At 44.2% G+C, this 25,029-nt stretch overlaps 1 protein-coding gene across 5 annotated transcripts in view; it reads left to right on the top strand.

Moving 5' to 3' along the window:
- The window catches only part of PLCE1 (phospholipase C epsilon 1), a 362,610-nt gene that overhangs the window by 300,171 nt on the left and 37,410 nt on the right, over window positions 1–25,029 (top strand). For all 5 annotated transcript variants that reach the window (XM_079793644.1, XM_079793646.1, XM_079793643.1 and 2 more), the window contains 7 exons: window positions 4,311–4,549; window positions 6,438–6,499; window positions 6,584–6,749; window positions 9,969–10,076; window positions 11,338–11,454; window positions 14,893–15,051; window positions 20,288–20,417. In XM_079793644.1, the coding sequence (XP_079649770.1) occupies window positions 4,311–4,549; window positions 6,438–6,499; window positions 6,584–6,749; window positions 9,969–10,076; window positions 11,338–11,454; window positions 14,893–15,051; window positions 20,288–20,417 (981 nt within the window). The remainder of the gene's footprint in view (window positions 1–4,310; window positions 4,550–6,437; window positions 6,500–6,583; window positions 6,750–9,968; window positions 10,077–11,337; window positions 11,455–14,892; window positions 15,052–20,287; window positions 20,418–25,029) is intronic.

A 25,029-nucleotide genomic window follows, 5' to 3' on the forward strand; every position in this document is an offset into this window, starting at 1 on the left:
GATCCAATCACACGGACCTTCAGCCTGCCTCACGTGGCCTGCTGCTACCTGGAGCATGGCGAAACATTTGGAGAAACTTTTTCATGGTGTCATTGGCATTTGAGACGAGGAAATTCATCATTGCGTCCATGTATTTCAGGACATTTAACCAGTAGAGCCCTCCAGTCCTGCTGGCAACCGGAACCCCTTTCCTGCCCATTTCCACATGTCCCCTGGGGTGTGGTGTGTCCCAGTTGAGAACCACCGGTCTCTTCCCTGCCTACAGGCGGATGGGTGCTCAGCCGCAGGGTGGGGGTTGTCTGCCCTTTAGCAACGAGCGTCTGTAGTGACCTCAGCAGGGCACTGCTGTCTGGACACCCAGGACATTTTCCCGAATATGTAAACCAGAATGTCTAGTTCTGTCCCACTCACCACCACCAGCACCAGCACCACCCATGCATTTTAAAGGCTTTTCTTTTTCTCTTCTGTTCTTGCTGGAAAATATCACAACGAAGCAAAAACAGAAACAAAGTGGAAAATATAATCACAACAAAACAAAAACAAAGTCCTCTTTTATGTAGTTGCTTTTTAATTATTTGAAACCTATATTGTCCTTAGCTAAGAATATTAATCTTTTTCAACTTTTTTTTTAAATAAAAATATATTGATTTTTTACAGAGAGGAAGGGAGAGGGATAGAGAGCTAGAAACATCAATGAGAGAGAAACATTGACCAGCTGCCTCCTGCACACCCCCCACCGGGGATGTGCCCGCAACCAATGAACATGCCCTTGACCGGAATCGAACCTGGGACCTTTCAGTCCGCAGACCGACGCTCTATCCACTGAGCCAAACCGGTTTCGGCATAATCTTTTTCAACTTTAGTCATAAGATGTGCTAACTATGGGTTAGTGAATCAGTTACACTTTTTAAAAATTTAATGGGCTGTTTTTTAAGAGCAATTTTAGATTTAGAGAAAAATGGGTGCAAAGAACAGAGAGTTCGCATATTCTCTCCCCACATAGTTTCCCCTGTTATTAATATCTTGCATATGTGTTACAGGGAGCCAATATTGATATACTATTATTAACTGAAGCCCATAGTTTGCATTAGTGTCCGCTGTTTGTGCTGTACATTCTATGGGCTTTGACATAAGTATGACATGTATTCACCATTACCATGTTACAGAGAATAGTTTCACTGCCCTAAAAATCCCCTGTGCTCCATCTAGTCATGCCACCCACCTCCTTCTGACACCTTGGCAACCACTGATTTTTTTTTTTAACAGTCTTCACAGTATTGCCTTTTCCACAATGTCATATATTTACAGTCACGCAGTACATAGCCTTTTCAGAGAGGCTTCTTTCACTTAGCAATACACATTTAAGTCTTCTCATGGCTTCATAGCTCATTTCCTTTTATAGCTGAACTAGAGGCCCGATGCACAAAATTCGTGCAAGAGTAGGCTTCCCTCTGACACCCGGGACCCCGGCTTCTCTCACAGCCCCGGCTTCATCCGGAAGGTCGTCCAGTCTAATTAGCATATTACACTTTATTACTATAGACTAGAGGCCCAATGCACGAAATTCGTGCAAGGGGCTCGGCCCTCGCAGCCACAGTGGCTTGCCTCAGCCCTCACAGCCCTGGCTTCATCCGGAAGGTTGTCCGGAAGGTCGTTTGGCTGTCCGGTCTTATTAGCATGTTAAGCTTTTATTATCATAGAAAATATTACATTGTGTGGATTTATCATAGTTTGCTTAGTTATCCACCTATGGAAGGATTCCTGGTTGCTTCCAAGTTTTAGCAATCCTACCTAATAAAAGAGTAATATGCAAATTAACCATCACTCCACTGCACCCACCAGCCACGCCCACCAGCTAATCAGTGTGAGTATGCAAATTAACCCCAACCAAGATGGCTGCCGCCACAGAGAGTAGGAGGGAGGCTTGGGTTTCCCCAGCAATAGAGGAAGCCAAGCTTTCCACACACCCTGGCGGGCCCAGGCCTCCACTCAAGAATACAAAGTTTCAATTATAGAAGATAAATCCCAAGAAAAATGGCGGCAGCCACGGAGCTGGAGAGAGCAGGCTAGGCTTGCCCCCAGCGACCGAGGAAGCCAAGCTTTCAACCTGCCCTGGCCGGCCCAGGCCTCCACTTAAGGCTACAAAGTTTCAATTATAGAAGGTAAACAAATCCAAACAGAAATGGTGGCAGCCACAGAGCGAGCAGAAGGCTTGGCTTTGCTCCAGGCTACAAAGTTTCAATTGTAGAAAATAAATATATCCCAGATATCAGGGCCTCCGCTTGGGTCGCTGGGGGGCATGGCCTGCCTGCAAACCACCACAGGCCCCTCGCCCAGGCTGCCCCACCCTGATCCAGGACACCCTTCAGGGCAAACCAGCTGGCCCCCACCCATGCACCAGGCCTCTGTCCTATCTAATAAAAGAGTAATATGCAGATTGACCATCACTCCAACACACAAGATCAAGATAGCTGCCCCCATGTGGTCAAAGATCCTGCCCCCATGTGGACACAAGATGGCCACCATAAGATGGCCAGCAGGGGAGGGCATTTGGGAGGGACCAGGCCTGCAAGGGAGGGCAGTTGGGGGCAATCTAACCTGCAGGGGAGGGCAGTTAGGGGTGACCAGGTCGGCAGAGGAGGGAAGTTGGAGGCAAACAGGCTGGCAGGGGAGCAGTTAGACATCAATCAGGCTGGCAGGGCAGTGGTTAGGGGGTGATCAGGCTGGCAGGCAAAAGTGGTTAGGGCCAATCAGGAAGGCAGGCAAGTGAGCAGTTGGGAGCCAACAGTCCTGGATTGTGAGAGGGATGTCCCACTGCCCATGTAGGACATCCCTCTCACAATGGGCAGTGGGACATCCCTCGAGGGGTCCCAGATTGGAGAGGGTGCAGGCTGGGCTGAGGGACACCCCCCATGCACGAATTTCGTGCACCGGGCCTCTAGTCCTATATAATAAAAGGCTAATATGCAAATCAACTGAACAGTGGAATGACCAGTCGCTATGGTGCTCACTGACCACCAGGGGGCAGACGCTCAACGCAGGAGCTGCCCCCTGGTGGTCAGTGTGCTCCCACAGTGGGAGTGCTGCTTAGCCAGAAGCCCAGCTCACAGCTGGGGAACACAGCGGCAGTAGTGGGAGCCTCTCCCACCTCCGCAGCAGCACTAAGGATGTCCGACTGCCGGCTTAGGCCCACTCTAAGCCATCAGTCGGACATCCTCAGAAGGCTCCTGGACTGGGAGAGGGCGCAGTTCGGGCTGAGGGACACGCACCCCCCACCCCCGAGTGTACGAATTTCGTGCACCAGGTCTAGTGATAAATAAAGCTGCTGAAACACTGTGTATAAGTTTTAGTGTGCATGTATGTGACTTTTCACCTCATTTGGGTAAACACCTCGGAACACAATTGCTGGGTCGTAGGATGAGCCCATGGTTGGCTCTGTGGGAACCAGCCAGGCTGTCTTCCAAGTGGCCACAATGAACACGTCTGGCCAAGCTGGTGTCAGTGTGGTGCCACTGCAGCCTTGCTGGTGGGAGTGTAAGATGGTGCAGCCATTTCGGAAGGGAGTTGAGCAGCTTCTTACAAAACTAAACGTACTCTTACCATACCATCAGCAATTGTATTTCTTAGTATTTACACAAAAGAACTGAAAACCTATGTTCATTCACACAGAAACCTGCACACAAATGTTTATAGTTACACTTTTATTTTGTTAATCTTTATTGTTGAAAGTATTACTTATGTCTCCTTTTTCCGCCCTTGGACCCGTTCTAGCCTGCCCCTCACCCCCAACCCCAGCTTTCACCATACTATTGCCTGGGTCCATGGGTTATGCCTACAAGTTCTTTGGTTAATCTCTTCCCACCCTCCCCTGCTTTCCCTCTGAGATTACACAGGGAATAATTACATCTTTAAAGTACAGAAAAACTGTAATTTTAAAGGCTCATCTTCAGTCTCTGAAAATATAAAAATATAATACCGGTAGTTATTCTAAAATCTAAAGTTCAAATTCAGCCTAAAATCCCCAATTGAATGTACGTTTAGTTCCCCCTCGAATACCGAAGCTCATGGGCTTTCGAGGTCATCGATCTAGCTCTCTCTTAGTTTCTTTTACTTATTCATTGATTCCTTTTTTATCCCTCTACTCTGCGAAGCCAGGAATAAGCAATGCGTTTGCTGGCTTCTTTAGACAGAAATGGTGAAGAATTTCTCCAGCTTAATAATGCCATTTATTAAGCACAGGTATCTGCCAAATGAACTTTGTGGAAGATGCTAGCTAGTTTGTCCATGTTCTGTGGGTGATTCCGTTTCAGATTTGTTGACCAGAAATGTCTCAGATTTGGGGCTGTTCATTAAGAGTAAACAGCAGCTGTCAGACAACCAGAGGCAGATCTCTGATGCCATTGCTGCTGCAAGCATCGTGACGAATGGCACTGGAGTCGAGAGCACATCCCTGGGCGTGTTTGGGGTCGGCATACTTCAGCTCAATGACTTCCTAGTGAACTGCCAGGGAGAACACTGCACTTATGATGAAATCCTCAGCATCATCCAGGTATGCACCTGTTTCGTGTGCACACTTGTGTAAAGCCTCTGACTCTTCTAATTATTTTCTGCTAAACATTTATTCTTTCCATACTTCTTTCCAAAGACTCTTTTAAAATTGGGGCAGAAATAGAAGGGGGTTGAGGGTTTTTTTTAAATACCAAATACATAAGTGTTCTTTTTTAAAAATATATTTTTATTGATTTCAGAGAAGAAGGGAGAGGGAGAGAGAGATAGAAATATCAATGATGAGAGAGAATCATCAGTCGGCTGCCTCCTGCACGCCCCCTACTAGGGATTGAGCCCACAACCCGGGCATGTGCCCTTGACCGGAATCGAACCCGGGACCCTTCAGTCCACAGGTCGATGCTCTGTCCACTGAGCCAAACCAGCCAGGGCCATAAGTGTTCTTATTTAATATATAATTAACACAGGTCCCAAGCCTTCTCTTACTCAGTGACTATTAAAAGGAATCAGTACACAATTCCTTCTTGTTCTCGCACATACAATAGAATTAGTAGTCTAGGTTTTCAACCTTTTTAGTCATTTAGCAAATATTTGTTAGACTGCTACTGTGGGCCTGGGTGTGTTCCAGGACCTGGGAATATAGTAATACATAAGATCAAGATCTGGCCCTCCACACAGCTTACATTCAAGTGGGTGAGGCAGACAATAAATGAATAAAGGTACGGGGTGGAGCAAAAGTGGGTTTACAGTTGTTTAAATGGAGAATGATGCAATATTGAATAAATAATAATACAGGAATGAACTCTGCTTCATGTAGTTACAACTGTAAGCCTATTTTTGCCCCACCCTGTATAATGTAATTTCAGGTAATAATATTGGGTTCTGGAGAAGACTGAGCAGAGTAAGGGGCTGGAGTGGTGCAGGAAGGCTGAGAGGAATAAGCCAAGGCCACTCTGAGGAGGTGACACTGGGCTGAGCCCTGGATAAGTAAGCTATTGAAGGTCCGAGGAAAGGACATCCCAGACAGGAGCCACAAGTTCAAAGACCAAAGCAGGTGCGAGCTCGACATTTATGAGAAACAATAGAAAAGCTGTGTCATGGGAGCCGCATAAGCCAGAGGGACCACAGTAGACACAGTTTCAGACAAGTAGACAGGGGCCCAGCCATCCAGGCATTTAGACCTCGGTGAGGAGTTTGGCGTTAGTCCACGACAAATGGGGAGCTGCTGGAAATTTTTGAGCAGCAGAGTAATGAACATGACATGATTTCTGTTTGTAAGAGGTCACTCTGGCTCCACTGGAGAATGAACTGTGCTGGGGAAGGAGTGGAAGCAGAGACCTAGCGGGAAGCTTTCCTAAGTAACCAGGCGGCTGCAAGGACAGGGTGGTAGGAGACAGTGAGATGAGACCATTCATGGTGGCTGCGTCACATGCAACAGAATTAGTCAAGGTTTTCAATCTCCCCTTTCAACTGATTGGGAATCAGTGGATTAGCTCTCCAGCGACTGGATTTGATCACTGGAAATGCTTAAAATGTCAGATGATTATCACATGCTGGGTGCTCACTGTAATATCATCAAGTACAAGCACTGTACGAAGTGCCCTATGAGAAGCATCTCATTTCACCTCTCACCAGCTCTATGGTAGCTGCTATTTTTATCCCCATTTTTACCTGGATAAACTGATACCATTTGTTTTCATATAAATCAGCCTTATTCTTTTCTCTTAAGTAAATATGCTTCGTATAATAAACTCACTGGTAATAAATGTTTTCTTTTTTAAAAAAAAATCTACATCTTACCACTACATAGCTAAATTAGTTCAAATATTTGGTTTAGATGTTTCCTGATGAAAACAGACAGTTTTAAAAAATGATGTGGTGTTTCCCCCCCCTTAGGTTCCTAAATAACACTCTTTTTGTATTCCTTGCAGAAGTTTGAGCCTAGCATTAGTATGTGTCATCAGGGCCTAATGTCATTTGAAGGATTTGCAAGGTAACTTTTAAAATATCTTTTGCTCAGTCATTTAAGAGTATATCTTTTTCCCATGCAATCCTAAGAAAATTTGTTTCCTCCTAGGTTTCTGATGGATAAAGACAACTTTGCTTCGAAAAATGATGAATCACAGGAGAACATTAAAGAATTACAGCTGCCCCTCTCCTACTATTACATTGAATCTTCACACAATACCTACCTCACAGGCCATCAGCTCAAAGGAGAATCCTCAGTAGAACTCTACAGCCAGGTACTGAGAAATCCCCTTGGAATGTACTTGTCATTAAACCTTATTTATGTAACCCCCAAAGTCACAAAAACCTGACCCAGACTCTTGTGAAGAACTCAGAAACTACTGCATGTGAAATGTGAGGAAACATGACGTGTGGGAAAACAGCCTATATGTACAGTTGTTTTCTTTACTTCTTTTTTGTTTTGTTTTTCCTCGCTATCTATACTTAACCTTTATTCTGGGCAATGAGAGAAAAAAAAAAGTATTTGAGACTCATAGCTTGTAGATCCTACTTAGTCTGACCTACTCCTACTAAAATTAGATTTTCCCATGGGAAAGTTATCTAATCGTTTCCCTAAATGCTAAATAAATCAATATATTGTAGTGGGAAAGCATAGTAGAAAATTCAGCTCTCTCTGAAGTTATTCTCAAAGTATTGGTTGTTATGTTTTGCAATTTGTTAGACAATCAATCCATCCCTATGGTAACCAACTTAAGGGGGAGTGATTTGCCCAGACTGTAGACACTGTTCCTATACACCTAATTCATGGGCATGTTGTGGGCAATTCAGTAGGTTCTCTAGACTAGAAAAAAGCACATCCTTTTGACTTAAATATCCAACTCTCAATGATCTGCATGTCAGCTGCCTCCCTGTTATATTTTCTGCAACTTCCTCATGTCTGCTGTCTGTTTTGTGAACTCCTACAAGAAGAGGTAATCAATCAGGAAGAAGAAGCTAGGTTAGTTCCAAGGAGTACAGGGTGCCCCCCAAAATTGTATGCATACTTTGAATAATTATTCATCCCAGTGGATTAAATCTGAACAAAAGCATCAATTGAGCTATCAGCTGTTAAGTGTTTATACATTTTGGGGGGACACCCTATATAAGTGTGTGACTGAGCTAATGGGGAAAGGGTAGAGTCCAAGTGTGAGCATTGCCATTGCATTGTTTACACAAACCCAGCAGACCCGAGGTTCCTTTGTTCTCTAGATTAGCTCAGATATTCCTCTAAGCATGGGTCAAACTTCTGTCCCAAAGTTTATCTAGTATGAAATATGTGCTCTAAACTCTAAAAGCTAAGTGGCTTTTATTATGAAATGAAGACATGTCCTTAAAATAATGATTTCCGAAATAGAAGTGCTGGGAAGGGGCCTCAGCTGCTGACACTGAGATGAGCAAGCATTAGAGCAGAAGGGGTCCCATGCTTGCCCCCACTGCGGCTGAAGTCCTGCTCTTTTATGAGCTGTGCATATTGGTCCTGCATTTGCACAGAGAATTCCAAGGTTAAAAAGTTTGAAATCCATTGTTGTTGTTTTTTTTGGGGGGGAGGGGGGGGGAGGGGGAATGAAGACAGAGAGAATTTCTCCCAAGAAAACAAGCAAATACCAAATGTCCCAACTTTTATTCCTACTTCATTTTCCTACTTGATTTCAAAGTTTTTCTTTAACTCCTTAACATTACACCCCAAGTGAGGTTGTCGCAGCTTTTGAATTAGGCACAACAGCCCCTCAAATAGACACACAAAAGTGCTTAAACCTAGTATGAGTCTCCCTTTACTTTTATTTCTCACCACTCCCTCCCTCAGCCCTTCTAATTACTTCCTAGCGTTACTCTATGGGTCAGATGGGGACTGAGAGAAAGCCCTGTTTTCACCTGGAATCGCCAGCTCTGGGTTTCCTTTGCTAGCCCTATACGGACGGCTTAAGGTCATGCAGACCTTGATAAAGAGCGCTAGTCTTTTCATGCTGAAAAATCACCCCATCTGCTGCAAGGCAGTGAACGTTCTTCCCAGTGTGGCAGGTGCACCACAGAGATGAACAGCCTCGTGTTTCTGATGTCATGTTACATAACAGTTTTCAGCCCCAAGCAACACACCTCTGGGAACTCTAGCTGCAGGAAGAAGCTGAGAGCTGTGGAATTTCAGGCCACAGAATAGGTTCCACCTGGGAAGATAGGTCACCCCGGAAGATTGAATACTGCATGATGTGCAGTGGGAAGGATCTAGAAAATAACTCATACAAAATATTAAAATAAGAGGGATTCCACTATCAGTTTTGTTGCAGCAACTCTATTTGCCAATAGCCCCCGGTTTTGGAGTGCTGTCACATGGCAATAATTATGTGGATTCTCACATCAGTGACTTGGCGCATTTGCAGATATATCATGCTCTTGGCCTGGGTTACATTTTCAATACCCTTTCAAGACTGTCTTGAAATACAGTCTGCTGATAGATTCTATGGAGGAAGAGGTTGCTTCGAGCAAACAATGCAGAGCTGCAACGCACACACACATGTCAGGAGCTCTGCTTCCAACTCTAGGTCCAGGATAGCAGAGGTATCCTGTCAGCTGATTCATTGGTAGTGTTTCCTGGAGCACTTTGCCAAAGAGGTTGTGAGATAACATATCAAAGCTTAGGGAGTAGTCCAACCGGTGTGGCTCAGTGGTTGAGTGTCCTGCTATAGGATTAGACAACAGTCCTTGATAACTCCTTGCTTATACTCTTCTTACATGCTACATGTTCATAGCAAATGCATTAATTAGCCAATGGCAGAATTTGTATCTAAATGAAGATTTTATCCTGATTGGTTTCATTTAATAAAAGTTAATTAAGGCCTGGCCGGTGTGGCTCAGTGGGTGAGCATCGACCTATGAACCAGAAGGTCACGGTTTGATTCCTGGTCAGGGCACATAGGGTTGCAGGCTCAATCCCCAGTAAGGGGTGTGCAGGAGGCAATCGATCAATGATTCTCTCCGATCATTGATGTTTCTATTTCTCTCCCTCTCCCTTCCTCTGTGAAATCAATGAAAAGATATTTTTTAAGTTAATTAAGGAATCAGTGGCCTCATCTCCTCTGGACTGTGGCATCACCTCCACTGACATCTGCCTAGACAGAGCCCCAGCCTGGCTCTCTCAGTTCAGCATGTGCCATGTATATATAGCTCCCTTGAGGGACCAAAGTTGCTGGGAAAATGGTCACATGTTTTTGCTATCAAATTTACTTTCCGATGGTATTCATCTCTGGTAAGCACTCTTTCCACCTTAATCTGTCCTCTGCCTTCCGGACCCCTGATGAGTTGTGGCCCTTAGCCAAACTGCAATGTTTATTTTAGTTCGCATGCCCTTCTGCGTTAGCCCTGAATGTGAACGCTGATATATAGAATCACGTGCTGGGTTTAATTTGAGGCTTTCTCTCCATTCGCTTATCTGGGGTGGATTTTTTTCATTGATCACACAGGTCCTCCTGCAAGGCTGTAGGAGCGTAGAGTTGGACTGCTGGGACGGAGATGACGGGATGCCCATCATTTACCATGGACATACACTGACAACCAAGATCCCCTTCAAGGTGATGCTTCATAGCTTTCTTTAAATCAAGTCTCTAAGAGTCATTATCTTCATTTGCCACTTAAATCAGTGACTAACACATTGTACCTTAGGTCGAGGGTTCTGTTTCTTGCTCTGAAGATTCCATAGCATTTACAGGGTTGTGTAGGCTGCACGCATGTTCATTTTTCTGGGAATTGATAATAGAACTCTTATTGATATAGAACTCTTATTCAAACAAAGTTTAGTTACCATTACCTTAATTTAGTTTTCACATAATAATACAGGGGTTGACAAAGTAGGTTTACAGTTGTGAGTACATGGCACACAGTTTATTCTCATAGTATTTATTTGGATTATTTGTCTTTTTTCCAAACAAACAACTGTAAATCTACTTTTGCTTACCCCTGTATTGTTGTAATTTTTACATTATGTGATGATATATAAAATTCAAGGACTGTTCCTTTGCTATAGGAATTAAAGGTCATTTGTCCTGCTGTCCTGCTAACAGAGGCCAACAACTTGTGTTAAGAGATGATTCAATAATTAACATTATAAAGCAATGAGAATTGGTTCCACTTGGGGAATTGGTCACCCAGGAAGATTGGTCTCATTGGATTACTATTTCAAATTCTAAGTAGTTTATTAGTTCATTGTGTAATTACTATCCTCATTTCAGAGGGTCTTTGGCTGTGTAACATTGTTTTTCTCTGAACTGTGGCTTGTCTGGAAAAGATTATTATTTCTGTCATCCGTGGAGATAATGGCTAAAATGCATTTTCTCTTTAACTCATTTCCCTATTCAGCCTTCTTAAAACCCTTGTACTTTACATTGAGGTGATTGGAAGTTGATAATTGTGTTTACATATACACATAAATATATGTGGTGTGTGTCTCATTGCACCAAGTAAATTATAAACTCCTTGAGAGCAGGAAAGTATCTTATGCTTACAATTTTTGATGCTATAACTAAAATAATGTATTTTACCTACAGTATACACAATATAAATATATTAATGATTTGTTAAATTCAGCATATTGATAGCTGTTCCTTATTGCATGTGAACAAAACTCAGTATGATCAGTTTAATGTCTTTATAGAAAATAGCCTTATCCTCTTACTTAATTTGAAAATATAAAAACCACTTTGGCCAGAGCCTTCTGAAAGTAATAATTTAGACGCTTTCTGAGGCTGTAAGTATCTTGCCTTCTGACACCCTGGACAGATACCTAATGAGATGTCTCATAAGGCAGACCCTAATGAGCTGTTATATCTCTCATAGGAAGTGATCGAAGCCATTGATCGCAGTGCCTTCATCAACTCTGACCTGCCAATCATCATATCAATTGAGAACCACTGTTCATTGCCTCAGCAACGAAAAATGGCAGAAATTTTCAAGGTACGCTTTTAGCTAAGAGGCAGGTTGGTATCTTGGCCCTTGTCTTGCCATTGCTGTTGAGTTATATACGGAGCCACTAAGGACCACACCACAGCTGGATCCCAGCTGTGAAGCACAATTAGGGTCCCTCAGACCTGAGAAATCGGGGTGCCCTGGAGGCTTGGCCTTGCTCCTGGATGGTCCATCTTTTCAGCTGGAGTAATAGAAGCAATGATCTGTGGTTCTTTGGAGATAAGGAGAGGCCAACCCTCCAATGCTTCTGGAACCGCAAATCAGGGATGCCAAGATGTTCCCTGTCGTTGTTTGTGGAAAAGCTGGCGATATCTCAGGGCAAATCAGTCACATCTTCCTGAGGCCCACCCCTCAGATACGAGGTCCAGGTTGGCAAGGAGCTCAGCGTGGCCACAGCAGTTGCTATGGTAACACTCTGCCCTTCCTTATACAAGGAAACTATAAGGCAGATTTAGGGACATATATGTCATTACACTGTCCCCTACCTCCACTGGTAGAGGCTTTTGTGGAAACGCGGCTCTCAGTGGAGGGAGGGACATAGCCAGCAGGAACTGTCCTCAAACGTTAATGCCAACAAAACTAGCTTTTCATATGTCTTTCCTTTGCCATCATTTAGAAGAATGGTCTCTAAACTTTTTTGATGATATACTCCTAACAGTAAAATACTAAAACATGTATTGCTATGGTGTACTTATGGACTTATTTCTAAATTATATACATATCCTATTTATTAACATATTTTATATATTAATTAAAACATGCAAAAAGTAGAATATAAAAAGGAATAACAGAAAGGATAAAGTAAAAAATTAATTTTAAATACTATTACTTATTAATGGTAAAAAAAACTTTGCTGATGCTTGGAGAGGATTGGGGCGTTTCGTCCAGAAAGCACTAATAAAAGAAAGAGGAGAAGGACCAAGATGGCGGCATAGGGCGGATGCCTGATTGTTGCCTACCACAACAATTTTGAAACTACAACTGGAAAACAGAGCAGACACCATCCAGAACCACCGGAGGGCTGGCTGAGCGGATGCTCTACAACTAGAATAAAAGAGAGGGGGACGCGGGATGATGCTGATGCCGGTGAGCCAAAGATCACACTTTAAGAACTACGGCTCTGGCGACACAATGGAGGCCTGGAACGTGCTCGGCGCAGTTCCCCCGGCGGTCTCCGGCTGAGGGGACGGCTCCGCTCGCTGCCGAGCACAGACAGACGAGCCCCTGGGGGACATGGGGTGAGAGACTCCGCGCTTGCTGACCTCCGAGTCCTTCTCTGCGCCCCAGAAGCGGCCAGGTGCGCACGCCCGGTGACCGACCACCGCGCGGCAGACCCGAGCGCCATCGCAACGACCTCGGACCAGCCCGCCGCCGCGCACCGAGCACACCGGAGCTTCGCCAAGCCCGCTGCCCAGCGAGTTCCGCGGCAGCTGCCCCGGAGCTTTGAGAAAATGGCCGAAGGAATTGCTGAGAAGGAATTGACCGATGGGAGTTGGGATCGGGAAGACGAGGCCTCACTGGGTCCCAGATCCAGGAGCGCTCGCCCGGCTACTGGCCACTGCTGCAGACCCGAGTGCCGCCGCAACGACCTCGGACCAGCCCGCCGCCGCGCACTGGGCGCACCGGAGCTTCGCTGAGCCCGCCGCCCAGCGAGTTCCGCGGCAGCTGCCCCGGAGCTTTGAGAAAATGGCCAAAGGAATTGCTGAGAGGGAATTGACCGACAGGAATTGGGATCAAGAAGACGAAGCCCCGCTGGGTCCCGGGTCTGGGTGAGGCCGCGCGCCCCTGGATCCGGGTGAGGCCGCACGCCCCCGGGTCCGGGTGAGGCCGCGTGCCCCTCGGCCTGGGTGAGGCTGGATCCCGGGTCCGGGTGAGGCCGCGCGCACCTGGGTCCGGGTGAGGCCATGGACCCCTGGGTCCGGGTGAGGCCACGCGTCCCGGGGCCTGGGTGATGCTGGGTCCCAGGTCCGGGTGAGGCCGCGCGCCCCTGAGTCCGGGTGAGGCCGCGCCCCTAGGTCCGGGTGAGACCAAACCAGAGGGAGTCGGACCTGCATTACCACCATTTGTCCACCATCCAGAACTGAAAAGTCAGTGCTGACATGTACACATAAGGAACTGGTGGACATTGAAATTGGGTCTCAAAAGAACTGTTGGTCCAGAAAGAAACTCACTACAGACTGATTCATTTGCCTGTCAGCATAACTATTATTGCTCGTCTCACATTCGGTTCTTATAAGTATATTTCTAGTAACACATGATCTCACTCATCTAGGGGAAATGATGAACAACATAGACTGATGAACAAGAACAGACCCAGAAACAAGGAGGCATCGATCGGACTGTCGGGCCTCAGAGGGAGGGTGGGGAGGGTGGGGGTAGAGGGGAGAGATCAACCAAAGGACTTGTGTGCATGCATACGAGCCTAACCAATGGTTAAGGACAACAGGGGGGTGGGGGCATCTGTGGGGAGGGGTGTGGGATGGGAATGGGGGGATGAGGACAAATATGTGACACCTTAATCAATAAAGAAATTTTAAAATAAATAAATAAATAAAAATAAAATAAAATAAAATAAAAACTTTGCTCTCATAAAAAATTTTAAAGTGAATTTGCTGTTTACTTATTGTCTAAAGTTTTCATGTGATTGAATATGCTTCATTATGTAATACTTACCTGGCAGGGGAGATACCGTTATTACAAATATGCTTCATTATTTCTGAAATTTTGAATCTCCTGCATCAGGAGGCTCCTCCTTGTCCCTCAGGGACCTCCTGAGCAGCTCCTGACATCAGACTGAGTCTGACTTACAGACTGAGTGAAGGAGCCATCATTTCAGTCTGTACATTAAACACTAATCAGCTTCCATTTTTGTTCTTTTCTAATTAAAAATAGCTAGAAATAGCAATTGCCATATTTTCTACCCTTACCCCGGTGGATCATCCTGTGCCTACCCCTCTCCCCACCTCCTTGAAGCACACACACTCCACTCTGGAGCCATTGTGAGAATGGCGTCTGTGGTTCTTTGTACCAAATGGTGAATTCTCCCTATTATCTTTCATCTTTGTGCCTCTTCCCTACCTACCTCAAGGTTTCTATTCTTTGATTTCTTACCCACATCTGGAGCAGGCTATATTCTACAAACCACAGCCTCTAACTGAATCTCTGTTTTCGTCTTTACTACACCAGACCCCAGAGCATTCTCCTGAAGAGTTAGAGCTCGCCCCGTCCCGTGTAGGAAATGGCCTGGACCTCTCCTCCTTGCCTTCTCACCACCTCCCTTCCTCCCAGTAGGAAACTACTGGGGAGGTGGGGGCACAGCTTCTTTCCTACTGCCTGCCTCTTCCTAGGATTTTAGAAACGACTCAGCGGGGCTGAAATAATTCAAGTATAGATAAAAAGACATTGATTATGTGTTTTTCTTTCTAGACTGTGTTTGGAGAAAAACTGGTGGCTAAATTCTTATTTGAGAGTGATTTCTCAGATGATCCAATGCTTCCTTCCCCTGACCAACTTAGAAGGAAGGTGCTTCTCAAAAATAAGAAGCTAAAAGCCCACCAGACGCCGGTGGATATCTTAAAGCAAAAGGTACGCTTCTCTTGTTAAAAAGGTTATGGGTTATGGGTAATCGGCTATTAATGGTATCGGTAAGGCTTCCTGTCAACAGTAGGCAATGAGTGGTTAAGTTTTTGGAAAGTCGAAAGTTATACTTGGGTTTTCGATTGTATGGGAAGTCAGTGTCCTCACACCTGTGTTGTTCGAGGGTCAACTGTGCAATATTAGCCCGTGTTCTCTTTTGCCTGGCCCTCCTCCAGTGCTGCATCACTAACTCACAACCAGCATTGGGGGCCTTTTCTTCTGCAACACTGTTCCTCTGTGCTACTTTCTTTAGCCAGCAACTACTGCCCACTTCTCCCTGCCACACAGACAAGGCTGCCCTGTGCATACCTCTACGGTCTTCAAGATGTGTCTGAATGTCCCTGGAGCTGTTGCCTTTCCCGTCCTGCACACGGTCATTTGCAGTCACTTATGCAGCCTCCATCCACGAATGAATAGATCGTGTTGCTACAGAAGTCTTCCTTATGTGGAGCCCAAATCCTCCTTCCTGTTCCTCCTACTCTTTGGCAGTACTTCCCTCTGCAGCTGCACAGACTAATTGCATATCTAGAAAGCAAGCACGTGTCTCCCCACCAGCGTTTCTCTTCTCCAAGCTAAACATTCTTGTGTCAACTGTTCCCCACAGGATACGGCCGCTAAGAGCCTTCACTTTTCATTAAGAATATTTTGGATAGTCTTAAATTTGTAGACATTCTTGAACTTGCCAGTCTTAAAAACGTGATTTCCAGAGCTGCTCCAACGAGGCTCTGGCAGCATGAGGACAGGGAAGCCATCGCCTCTCTTCCTGTGAACGTCGTGCCTCGGTTAATGCAGCCTAGAGCTGCACTCACTTTTAAAATTCTCTCATGCACACCAGGCTCATGTTGAGTTTGTGGAAAACAAAAGTTCAGTTCTTTTCACAGGGACTGTTCTTATGTCTCGTCGCCCCATTTTCCCAGGTTTACAGTTAATTTTAACCTTTCGTGTGCAGGAGCCTCATATTTATCTTGCTTAAATTCACTCTTCTTGATTTTGGTATGTTATTGCAGCATGCAAGGTTCTTTGTAAATTTTGACATCTGTCATCAATGTCAGTTTTTCAAACTGTGCCCTCATCCCAGTTGTCCTTGGGCCAGACAGCCGAGTAGAGAGCCTGTGGCCCTTCTCACAGAGCCTCCTGGAGGTTAGTGCTTAGCGCTCCCGAGGGGTGCTCTCCTTTCTTGCAGCCCACATTTCTCCAGAGTCACTTTCAACTCCTTTATTTACAGAAGAGAAAACTGAGGCCTACCTAGCCCTTGATGCAACTGTCTCAGTGCCACCCAGCTCCTCGTGGCAGAGCTAGGATTCAGATCTAGGTCCTCAGAAAAGACCTTCTCAAACGCAACACAGGAGTCGGAATATATTGATGAGAATCACTGGAACACATTTAAAAACATAGATTCTTAGGTCTCTAATCTGCCCAATGAAGTCTGAATTTTCAAGGCAGGCCTGGTAATCTGTGGTAATTTATATCATCCTGGAAGTTTGGAAATGCTGCTTATCTGTTATTTCCCACAAAGTGAGACCTTATCCAAAAAGCCTAAGGAGGTTACTGTGTGGGAGATTTGTTAGTAAAACCACGCTAACTCTTCCTAACCACCTCTTTATTTTCTGTGTTCTCTCAACCAACTAATTGTCAGGTAACTTGGCATTTCCTACCATATAACTTCCACAACTTTTGGAAAAATGGGACAGTGTAATCCCATTTCCAGTTTTTTAAGACCATCCCACCCTGATATCCCAGGGAATGTTGACAGTCATGTCTGCGAAGACCTGCAGGTGCCCGACAGGCTGTGGACCTGGTGACCTGCGTTCACACCAGGCTGGGTGAATGGATGCTTTGAACTCCAGTGTGAGCAGACCCAGCCCCTAACACCGAAAGCCTGGGTCGTTTCTATACAAGGAACTTACCCTCAGTGAGGATGGGCTAACTCACCGTGGGATTTCTGAAGCCCTCCATCTGCCTCAAGCTCTTGCTGAGGCTCTTACTAAACCCTCCGGACTGCACCCCACCAGACCTCCTGTATTCTGACCTTGTCTCCTGAACTCCCAGTCTCTGGGGAAACAGAGCAGAGTGAGACATGATTTCTGCCAAGACTCATTTCCTCGTCTGACCCTTCACTCTAACCCCCTAACCTATATTTAAATTGCTTTTTTTAAAAAAATCCTCACCCAAGGATATTTTTTCCATTGATTTTTTTAGAGAGTGAAAGGGAGGGAGGGAGGGAGGGAGGGAGGGAGGGAGGGAGGGAGGGAGGGAGGGAGGGAACCTTGATGTGAGAGAGACACATTGATTGGTTGCATGTGCCCCGACCAGAACTGAGGATCAAACTGATACGTGCCCTTGACCAGAATCGAACCCGTGAGCCTGTGGTCAGTGGGAAGATGCTCTCACCACTGAGAAAAACCGGCCAGGGCCTGAATTGCTTTTATTCAAGGGCTAGGGCCCTGTTTTTCTGTCTCAGAATAAGTAGCATATTGCAAAGAATAGTGGTGTCAGCTCTTGACTGTCCATTTGGGCACCTCTCCCATACTTCTTGCACTGGGGGAAGTATCTGAGCATCTAGGGACCTTGGCACTCGCTTTCCAACGTTTACTAGACAGTGGGAATTGGCGTGGCACCACTCCTAGCATACAGCGCTCACATTTTTCTGCCAGTGGGCCAACCAGCCTCTTTGCAGCAGCATTCCCAGCATTTGGCTCTCCCTTGAATGCTTGCTGTGTGGAGGCCCTTCTCTTATCCATGACAAATAGACATGCTTTTGTGGCTCACTTGTGTCTAGAGAAGATTCCCTGAAGCTTTGAAGACTGCTAATCCTATGAGACTCTCTGAAAAAAAGATTTAAAATTCCCCGATTAAAAAGCATGGGAAAGGCTGTACTGGAAATCTTTGACAAGTCGTGCCCTTTAGCATTTTAAGTAAAGGCCATGTGAAGCTCCGTAGTAGGAATGTGTTTCAGTTTGTTTAAGTGGCTGTTTCCAAACTTCCATTGTGTTTTGTGGTTACTGTAATTGTCAGTTTTTAAATATATTTTTATTGATTTCACAGAGGCAGGGAGAGGGAGAGAGAGATAGAAACATCAATGATGAAAATTATTGATCGGCTGTCTCCTGCATGCCCCCTACTGGGGATAGAGCCCGCAACCCGGGCATGTGCCTTTGGCCGGAATCGAACCTGGGACCCTTCAGTCCGCAGGCCGATGCTCTATCCACTGAGCCAAACTGGCTAGAGCTAATTGTCAGTTTTTACATAACCGCTAGTGTTACACAGAACCCACTTTGAGAAGTCCCAGCCTAGACAGTGTTCAGTTATCCAGGTGGATAAAGCTATAGGCATAGCCTAAACTGTATCTTGCTTATGTATACGTATTGATTATAAAGGTCGTATGACCACAATTCAAGAAGTTGGGGGAATAAATAATTATTTTTAAATATACATAATTCCAAGGCCCAAAACAACCTGTATTACAGGGATTCTTAACCTTGGTAATATCTAGAAATAGAATTCAGGGGGTCATGGAACTTAGATGAAAAAAAAACCACATCTTCATTTTCACTAACTGTTGGCTGAAATTTAGCATTTCCTCCGATTTACAAACCACAGTGACATTGACAGTACCTATGTCTTTGTCAACAACAGAAACTGTAGATTTTTCATATTATATCACAGTTTTTACTAATGTCTCCAAGAATTATGTATGCTCATCACTATTTCAAAAACATTACTTGGCCTACCTATATATATGCTTTTACTGTGTTAATAAAGAAACCCATATTCCTATTGCACAGATTTGTTTTTTCAACATTTGATAACTGTGTTCACCATTCTTTTTTTTTTTCCTTTGTAATCTTATATATAGACTAGTAGCCCATTTGCAGGAAGAATCCTGCAAGTGGCCGCTGCGGCCGCGTGCGCTACCGCTGCCGCCGCCCCTGCACCCGCGAGCCGCTGCCGCCTGCCCTGCTCCGACCCGCTCCGCCCCGCCCGGGCTTTCCCTCTGGCAGCCACCTTGCTTTCCGCTTTTCCTCCCTCTTCCTTCTAAGTTGTCTTCAGTCTTCACTCCTCCCTCCCTCAGCGTATGCAAATTAACCGCCATCTTTGTTGGGTAATTTGCATACTCGCCCTGATTGGCTGGTGGGCATGGCTTTGGCTGGTGGGCGTGGCTTGGGCGTAGCGAAGGTGCGGTCAATTTGCATATTACTATTTTATTAGATAGGATTTTTATACATTTAAAATATCATTCTGAGAAGGGAGTCCTACCTCACCACACTGCCCGAGGGGCCTGTGCCACAAAAACAGGTCAAGAATCCTGCTGTATTTCCATTTAAGAGTTAGCCTTTCATGCATGTCATTTTATATCATTACAACAGATACATAGATACTGAACCAAGGATATAGAAATGTACAGGGTGGACAAAAGTAGGTTTACAGTTGTTCATATGGAAAAAGACGTGCTTATGATTATTACACTAGCTTTATTAAAGAATGTCACAATGCAACTACAAACCTACTTTTGTCCACCACTGTATGTGTGTTTTTATAGATACACACACATATATACATTTACATGTATAAATATTATATACACATAAATAATCCTATATTTTGGATTATTTCCTTACGTTAGGTGCCCAGACCTATATTCTTGTGTCCTCTCATAACCCCACACAGTGATTCTAGTTGAATATAAGGCTTATGACCTTCCTAGCAACAATACCAAGTTTTTGGAAGTTTCTAAGCCTATTAATCTGATTGGTGAAATTAATCTGTTGGTCTCTTCATCCATAGGAATTCTAACATTTTTCTCAAGGTCAAAGGCCTTTAAATATTATTTTAAGAAGGAAAAAGAAAAATGGTTTCTTAGCAGAGATTTCCTTTTCTAGAATTGATGGGCTGGTTCACTTCAGCATTTGGGTCTGAGGCACCAAGGTTTCTCCCAGAGGGTTTGCCGCAGGGAACCACGATTCCTTAGGATTTTTTCTGAAAGCGCCAGGATTCCTCTTGCAGAGAAGTTAACATTCACCCAATAATTAACCTTGTACTTCAAGTGAATTTAGATTTTTGTTTCTTTTCACAAATGAATCAAAATAGGATAAACCACTTTTAGCATGAGATGGTCATTTTGAAAGCTATAAATGAGCGTTCACTAGCTTAGCATCTGCAGTCTTTAATTGTTGATATCTTACAGGCTCATCAGTTAGCATCCATGCAAGCTCAGGCTTACAATGGTGGGAATGCCAACCCCCCGCCTACTAATAATGAGGAGGAGGAAGATGAAGAGGACGAGTATGATTATGACTATGAATCCCTCTCTGACGGTAAGAGAAACAGACCCTATGCTGTGTGCGGGGAAGTGCCTGGATTTTCTGTTTGGGGGGTGGGGGGGAGTTGGTGTCTTTTTTTTCCCAAATAAAATAAGCCTGGCACTCCAGAGACCAGCAATACAGATTGTTGTAATATGTTGTCCAAGAGTTTCTGAATCCTATCACTTAGCGAGAAGGACCCAGTTAGCCACTACAGCCACCACTCAAGGAAAGGAGAGGAAGGTGTGGGAAGCAACACAGGAGTCATTCCTAAGTGGGTTTCTAGAGGAAAAGGTGAGAATGGGGTTTCTCTACAGTTTCTGGCTTGATTGATGCTCTCAGCAGGAATTGTAGACTGTGGCAGAATCGTTGCTGTCTCCTGCACCACCTGCAGGGGCAGCATGATGTTCCTGTACTCTTTGCTCTCCCTCTCACAGCTTTCACTCCTGATTTCTAGGAGCATGAAAAAGAAAGAGGCATCATTTCCCTCCCCCACCAACCCTCTTCTCACATTACTAAGCCAACGACACATGTTCTTCCAGCCCCACCAAAGGGACAAAACATAGGCAAGCTAATGGCGCAATACAAAAAAGTCACCCAAATAATGTTATCTAGAAATGGTTACAGGTGAAGGCTTCTTCTTACATGAGAATTAAGTTTCGGGTGTGTTTTGTTCGCGCTAAATTAGTGTCATTTGTTGCAGATTACAAAATGTCTTCTCAGGTACCATTGCTGATGATAGACTGTTTTACTTTGGCAACTTCTGTAAGACAACAGTGTAGTAAGGAAAATATGCCAACGTTCTTAAGTTATGTAAATATTGTGTGTGTAGAACGCATTACTTCTCTGTAGGATAATTGTTTTGCTAATATGCATATATGCACCGACCAGGGACCACTTACCACTGGCATTGAGACAGCCACACTGCCCTCCAGGTCTCTGCTTCTCACACAGCAGAACTGTCTCCTAGTCGTGCTTGGCTCCTTGAACCTCCATCATGGCCAGTAGTTACAACCCAGTCTTTTTGTGTGCACCCCCCTCCAAATACAATTCTAGTCTGTCCGTTTTTTAAATTAATGTATAGTTGACATACAATATTATGTTAATTTCAGGTGAGCAACATAGTGACTCAACCTTTATGTCCTTATGTCCTCACCACAATAAGTCTAGTAGCTGTCTGTCACCATACAACGTTACTATGTAATATGTTTTCTATGCTGTACATTGCATCCCCGTGACTTTTTTTTTTTTATATACCTGGAGGTTTGTGCCTCTTCTTTCCCCTTTTCACTCACCTCCCGTGTCCCTACCTTCTGGCAACCATCAGTTTGTTCTCTGTATTTGAGTCTGCTTCTGTTTTGTTTGTTTTATTTATTTTTTAGAGTTCACATATAAGTGAAATCATACGGTATTTGTCTCTCTTTCTGACTTATTTCACTTAACATAATACTCTCTAGGCCCATCCATGTTGTCACCAATGGCAAGATTTCAATCTTTTTTATGACTGAGTAATATTTCATTGTATATATGTACCACATCCTTTTTATCCATTCATCTATCCATGGACACTTAGGTTGCTTCCATATCTTGGCTATTATGAATAATGCAGCAATGAACACAGGGATGCATACACCTTTTTTAAAAGTATGTTTTTATTGATTTTTGGGAGAGGGAGAGAGAGATAGAAACATCCATGAGAGAGAAACATGGACCGGCTGCCTCCTGCACACCCCCTACTTGGGGATCAAGCCCGAAACCCGACTTGTGCCCTGAACTGAATTGAACCAGAGGCCTCTTGGTGCAGAGGACGATGCTGAGCCAGCTGAGCCACACTGGCCAGGATGCAGATACCTTTTGGTTTTTTTTTTGTTTGTTTTTTTTTTGTTTGTTTTTTTTTTTAATCTTTATTTGCATGCTCCTCCCCCCCCCACCCCGATGTTTCAGTCTAATTCTCCCAGATTCGCAGATACCTTTTGAACTGTTGTTTTTGTTTCCTTCAGACAGATGTTCAGAAATGGAATTTTTGTATCCATTTAATATTTATCTTTAGGTGATTGCTTCATACCATCAACTAAAAACCAATTTATTTATTTGAAATCCCATCAGATTATATGAGGGTCATATTCTTAATGGGGAGGTTAAAAGAGAGAGAAAAAAGACAATTTTTATATTTTATTCTTGAAAAGTTCTGGGAATGTGAATATTTTTATATTGACTTATTCTTCCCCGTGGGTCCCTATAACAGTCATGGTGATGTTTTCCCATAGTAGAACATATTTATTCAGATAAGAAATGAAAACCAATTTTTTTTGGTTGATATTTAAGATATCAACCAATCCAGATGTAATTTCCTTCTGTAAAAAGTTAGTGCATTGCAAGATACATCCATTCTCTATCAAATCATCCTGTGTGGTTTTTTTCTGTACTTTTAATAACAAGAAAGGACTGGCGCCCTGGTTGGTTTGGCTCAGTGGATAGAGCATCAGCCTGTGGACTGAAGGGTCCCAGGTTCGATTCCGGTCAAGGGCACATGCCCGGGTTGTGGGCTTGATCCCCAGTAGGGGGCGTGCAGGAGGCAGCCGATCAATGATTCCCTCTCATCATTGATGTTTCTATCTCTCTCCCTCTCCCTTCCTCTCTGAAATCAATAAAAATATATTTTTTTAAAGAAAGGAGCTGGCTTATTATTATTATTATTATTATTATTGGTGTTTTGATGTGCAAATTAAAAATGAACAGGTAGGGGAAGGATCTTTCTAATTTACAGGCATACCTCAGAGATATTGCGGGTTGGGTTCCAGACCACCGCAATAAAGAGTCATAATATTTTTGCTGGTGGAAGAGCTTGTAAAAAACTGCAATATCAATAAAGTACAATAAAATGAGGTATGCCTATATTTTCAGGAGAATAAAATTTAAACCCTACCCCACTGAATATCTATAGGAGTAGAGTGCTTTTCTAAAACCCGCATGTGCTGGGGTGGGGTATACATGGAGGGGGCGCCCACCAGGTCTGCCCCACGGACTGTGAGACTTGGGCATTGTCCTTTCACACTGCGGCCTTAGGCCCCTCAGGTGTGTAATGAGAAGGCTCTGTTACATGTTGGCTGATATTCTCCCTTCTTCCAGCACTAACAGTTAGGACCTACAACAATCACATTCTCTGCCGCCACGTGGTTATTTCCCATGCCACTGAAAGATTGCTCTGACGGGCTGATTCCCAAACGGGCCTCGTAGTTATGCCATGACGTGTTTAACTCTGTCCTGTGCAGGCTTCTTGATGCTCCTGTGATGGGTCCTGTCACTCTTGCACTTTTGGTGGTGGTGTGTGTTGCCTCACTCCTCTCTGCTTCCCTCCACCATCTTCACTTTCTCCAGCTGAGCTGAGAAGGACAGGGAAGCCTGCCTGCTGTGGGCAGGACCAGACCCAGCTGCATCAGCTTCTTGTAATGATGGGTCCCTTGGAAGCTGTGGCCAGACCCCTCAGAAATGAACATGCTCTCAAATTGCTGCATAAATTTGCAAGAGTGTTCACAGGCCTTCTGAGGCCCTTGCAGGCAGCCCAGGTTGAGAACCCGTCTCGAGAATCTGGGGGCCCAGTTTATCTCTGTGACAGCCCCAGGCCTCCGCTTCCACATCTATAAAATGAATGAGTCTGAAGCCTCTTTTGCTGTAAAAATGTGGCAATTCCAAAATTGCTTCCAGAAAATCTAAAGGAAGTTGTACATGAGGCTCATGTATTTCAGGAACCACTACTCTGCCTTTTAGCCAGTAAGTTCTAAGCGACTATTTAATTAAATTTCATTAAATAAATATCGATTTTTCCCAACCTTGCTGTTTATCCTGACTAGCTTTGAACATGCCCTAGAGTATTGATTTGAACTGCCAACTTAATATAGAAATATTCTATCACAATAACTATATGGTCCTAAAAAAAATTAATCAACTTATATCCATTGGACATAATGTATTATTGGGAGTATTAATGCAAAATGTGAGTGTGGCAGCATGATACACATTAACAATGTCTGTTTCTTTTATTGCTAGCCTTTGCATCCCTTAGTAGTCAAAATAGTACATCGATGGAAGAGTTCTTTCATTTATCTTATCACCTAAGCTGTTGTTATTTATGCTTTGCTTCATACCTGAGTTTAATTTATCTGGCTTTTTGTCTTAATTTCTCTTACTTTTATCCCCTTTCTGATTCTGTTTTTCTGTAGCAGATGTCCTTACTGCTTCTCCTGCTCCTAACTGTCAGGAAGGTAAAATCACTCGAACTGGCCATTTTAACTGCATGAATGTCGGCATCTGTTTCCAGTTTCTTAGGCCCGATTAGCATGACGTGTGACACTTACGTGAATAAAAATGTAGTAAAATGATTGATCTCACTTACCTCTTGGCAGCCTGCATGGCCCTGATCAGGTATAACGATATTTTGGTCTAAGCATTTGTGGTCTGATGAGATAGTAAATCCGAGGTGAGAAATGTGCTTTCTTGTTTTTCATTTTAAAAGAACATAATCGTGATGTACCTCTAACACCTTTAAAGTCATTTTGAATAGAAATTCAACATAAGACCAAAGTATAGAAGGATCTCTCATACTTTGCATATTTTTAGATATATTTCA

This window comes from Cnephaeus nilssonii, assembly GCF_951640355.1.
Source record: "Cnephaeus nilssonii genome assembly, chromosome: 16".
NCBI lineage: Eukaryota > Metazoa > Chordata > Mammalia > Chiroptera > Vespertilionidae > Cnephaeus > Cnephaeus nilssonii.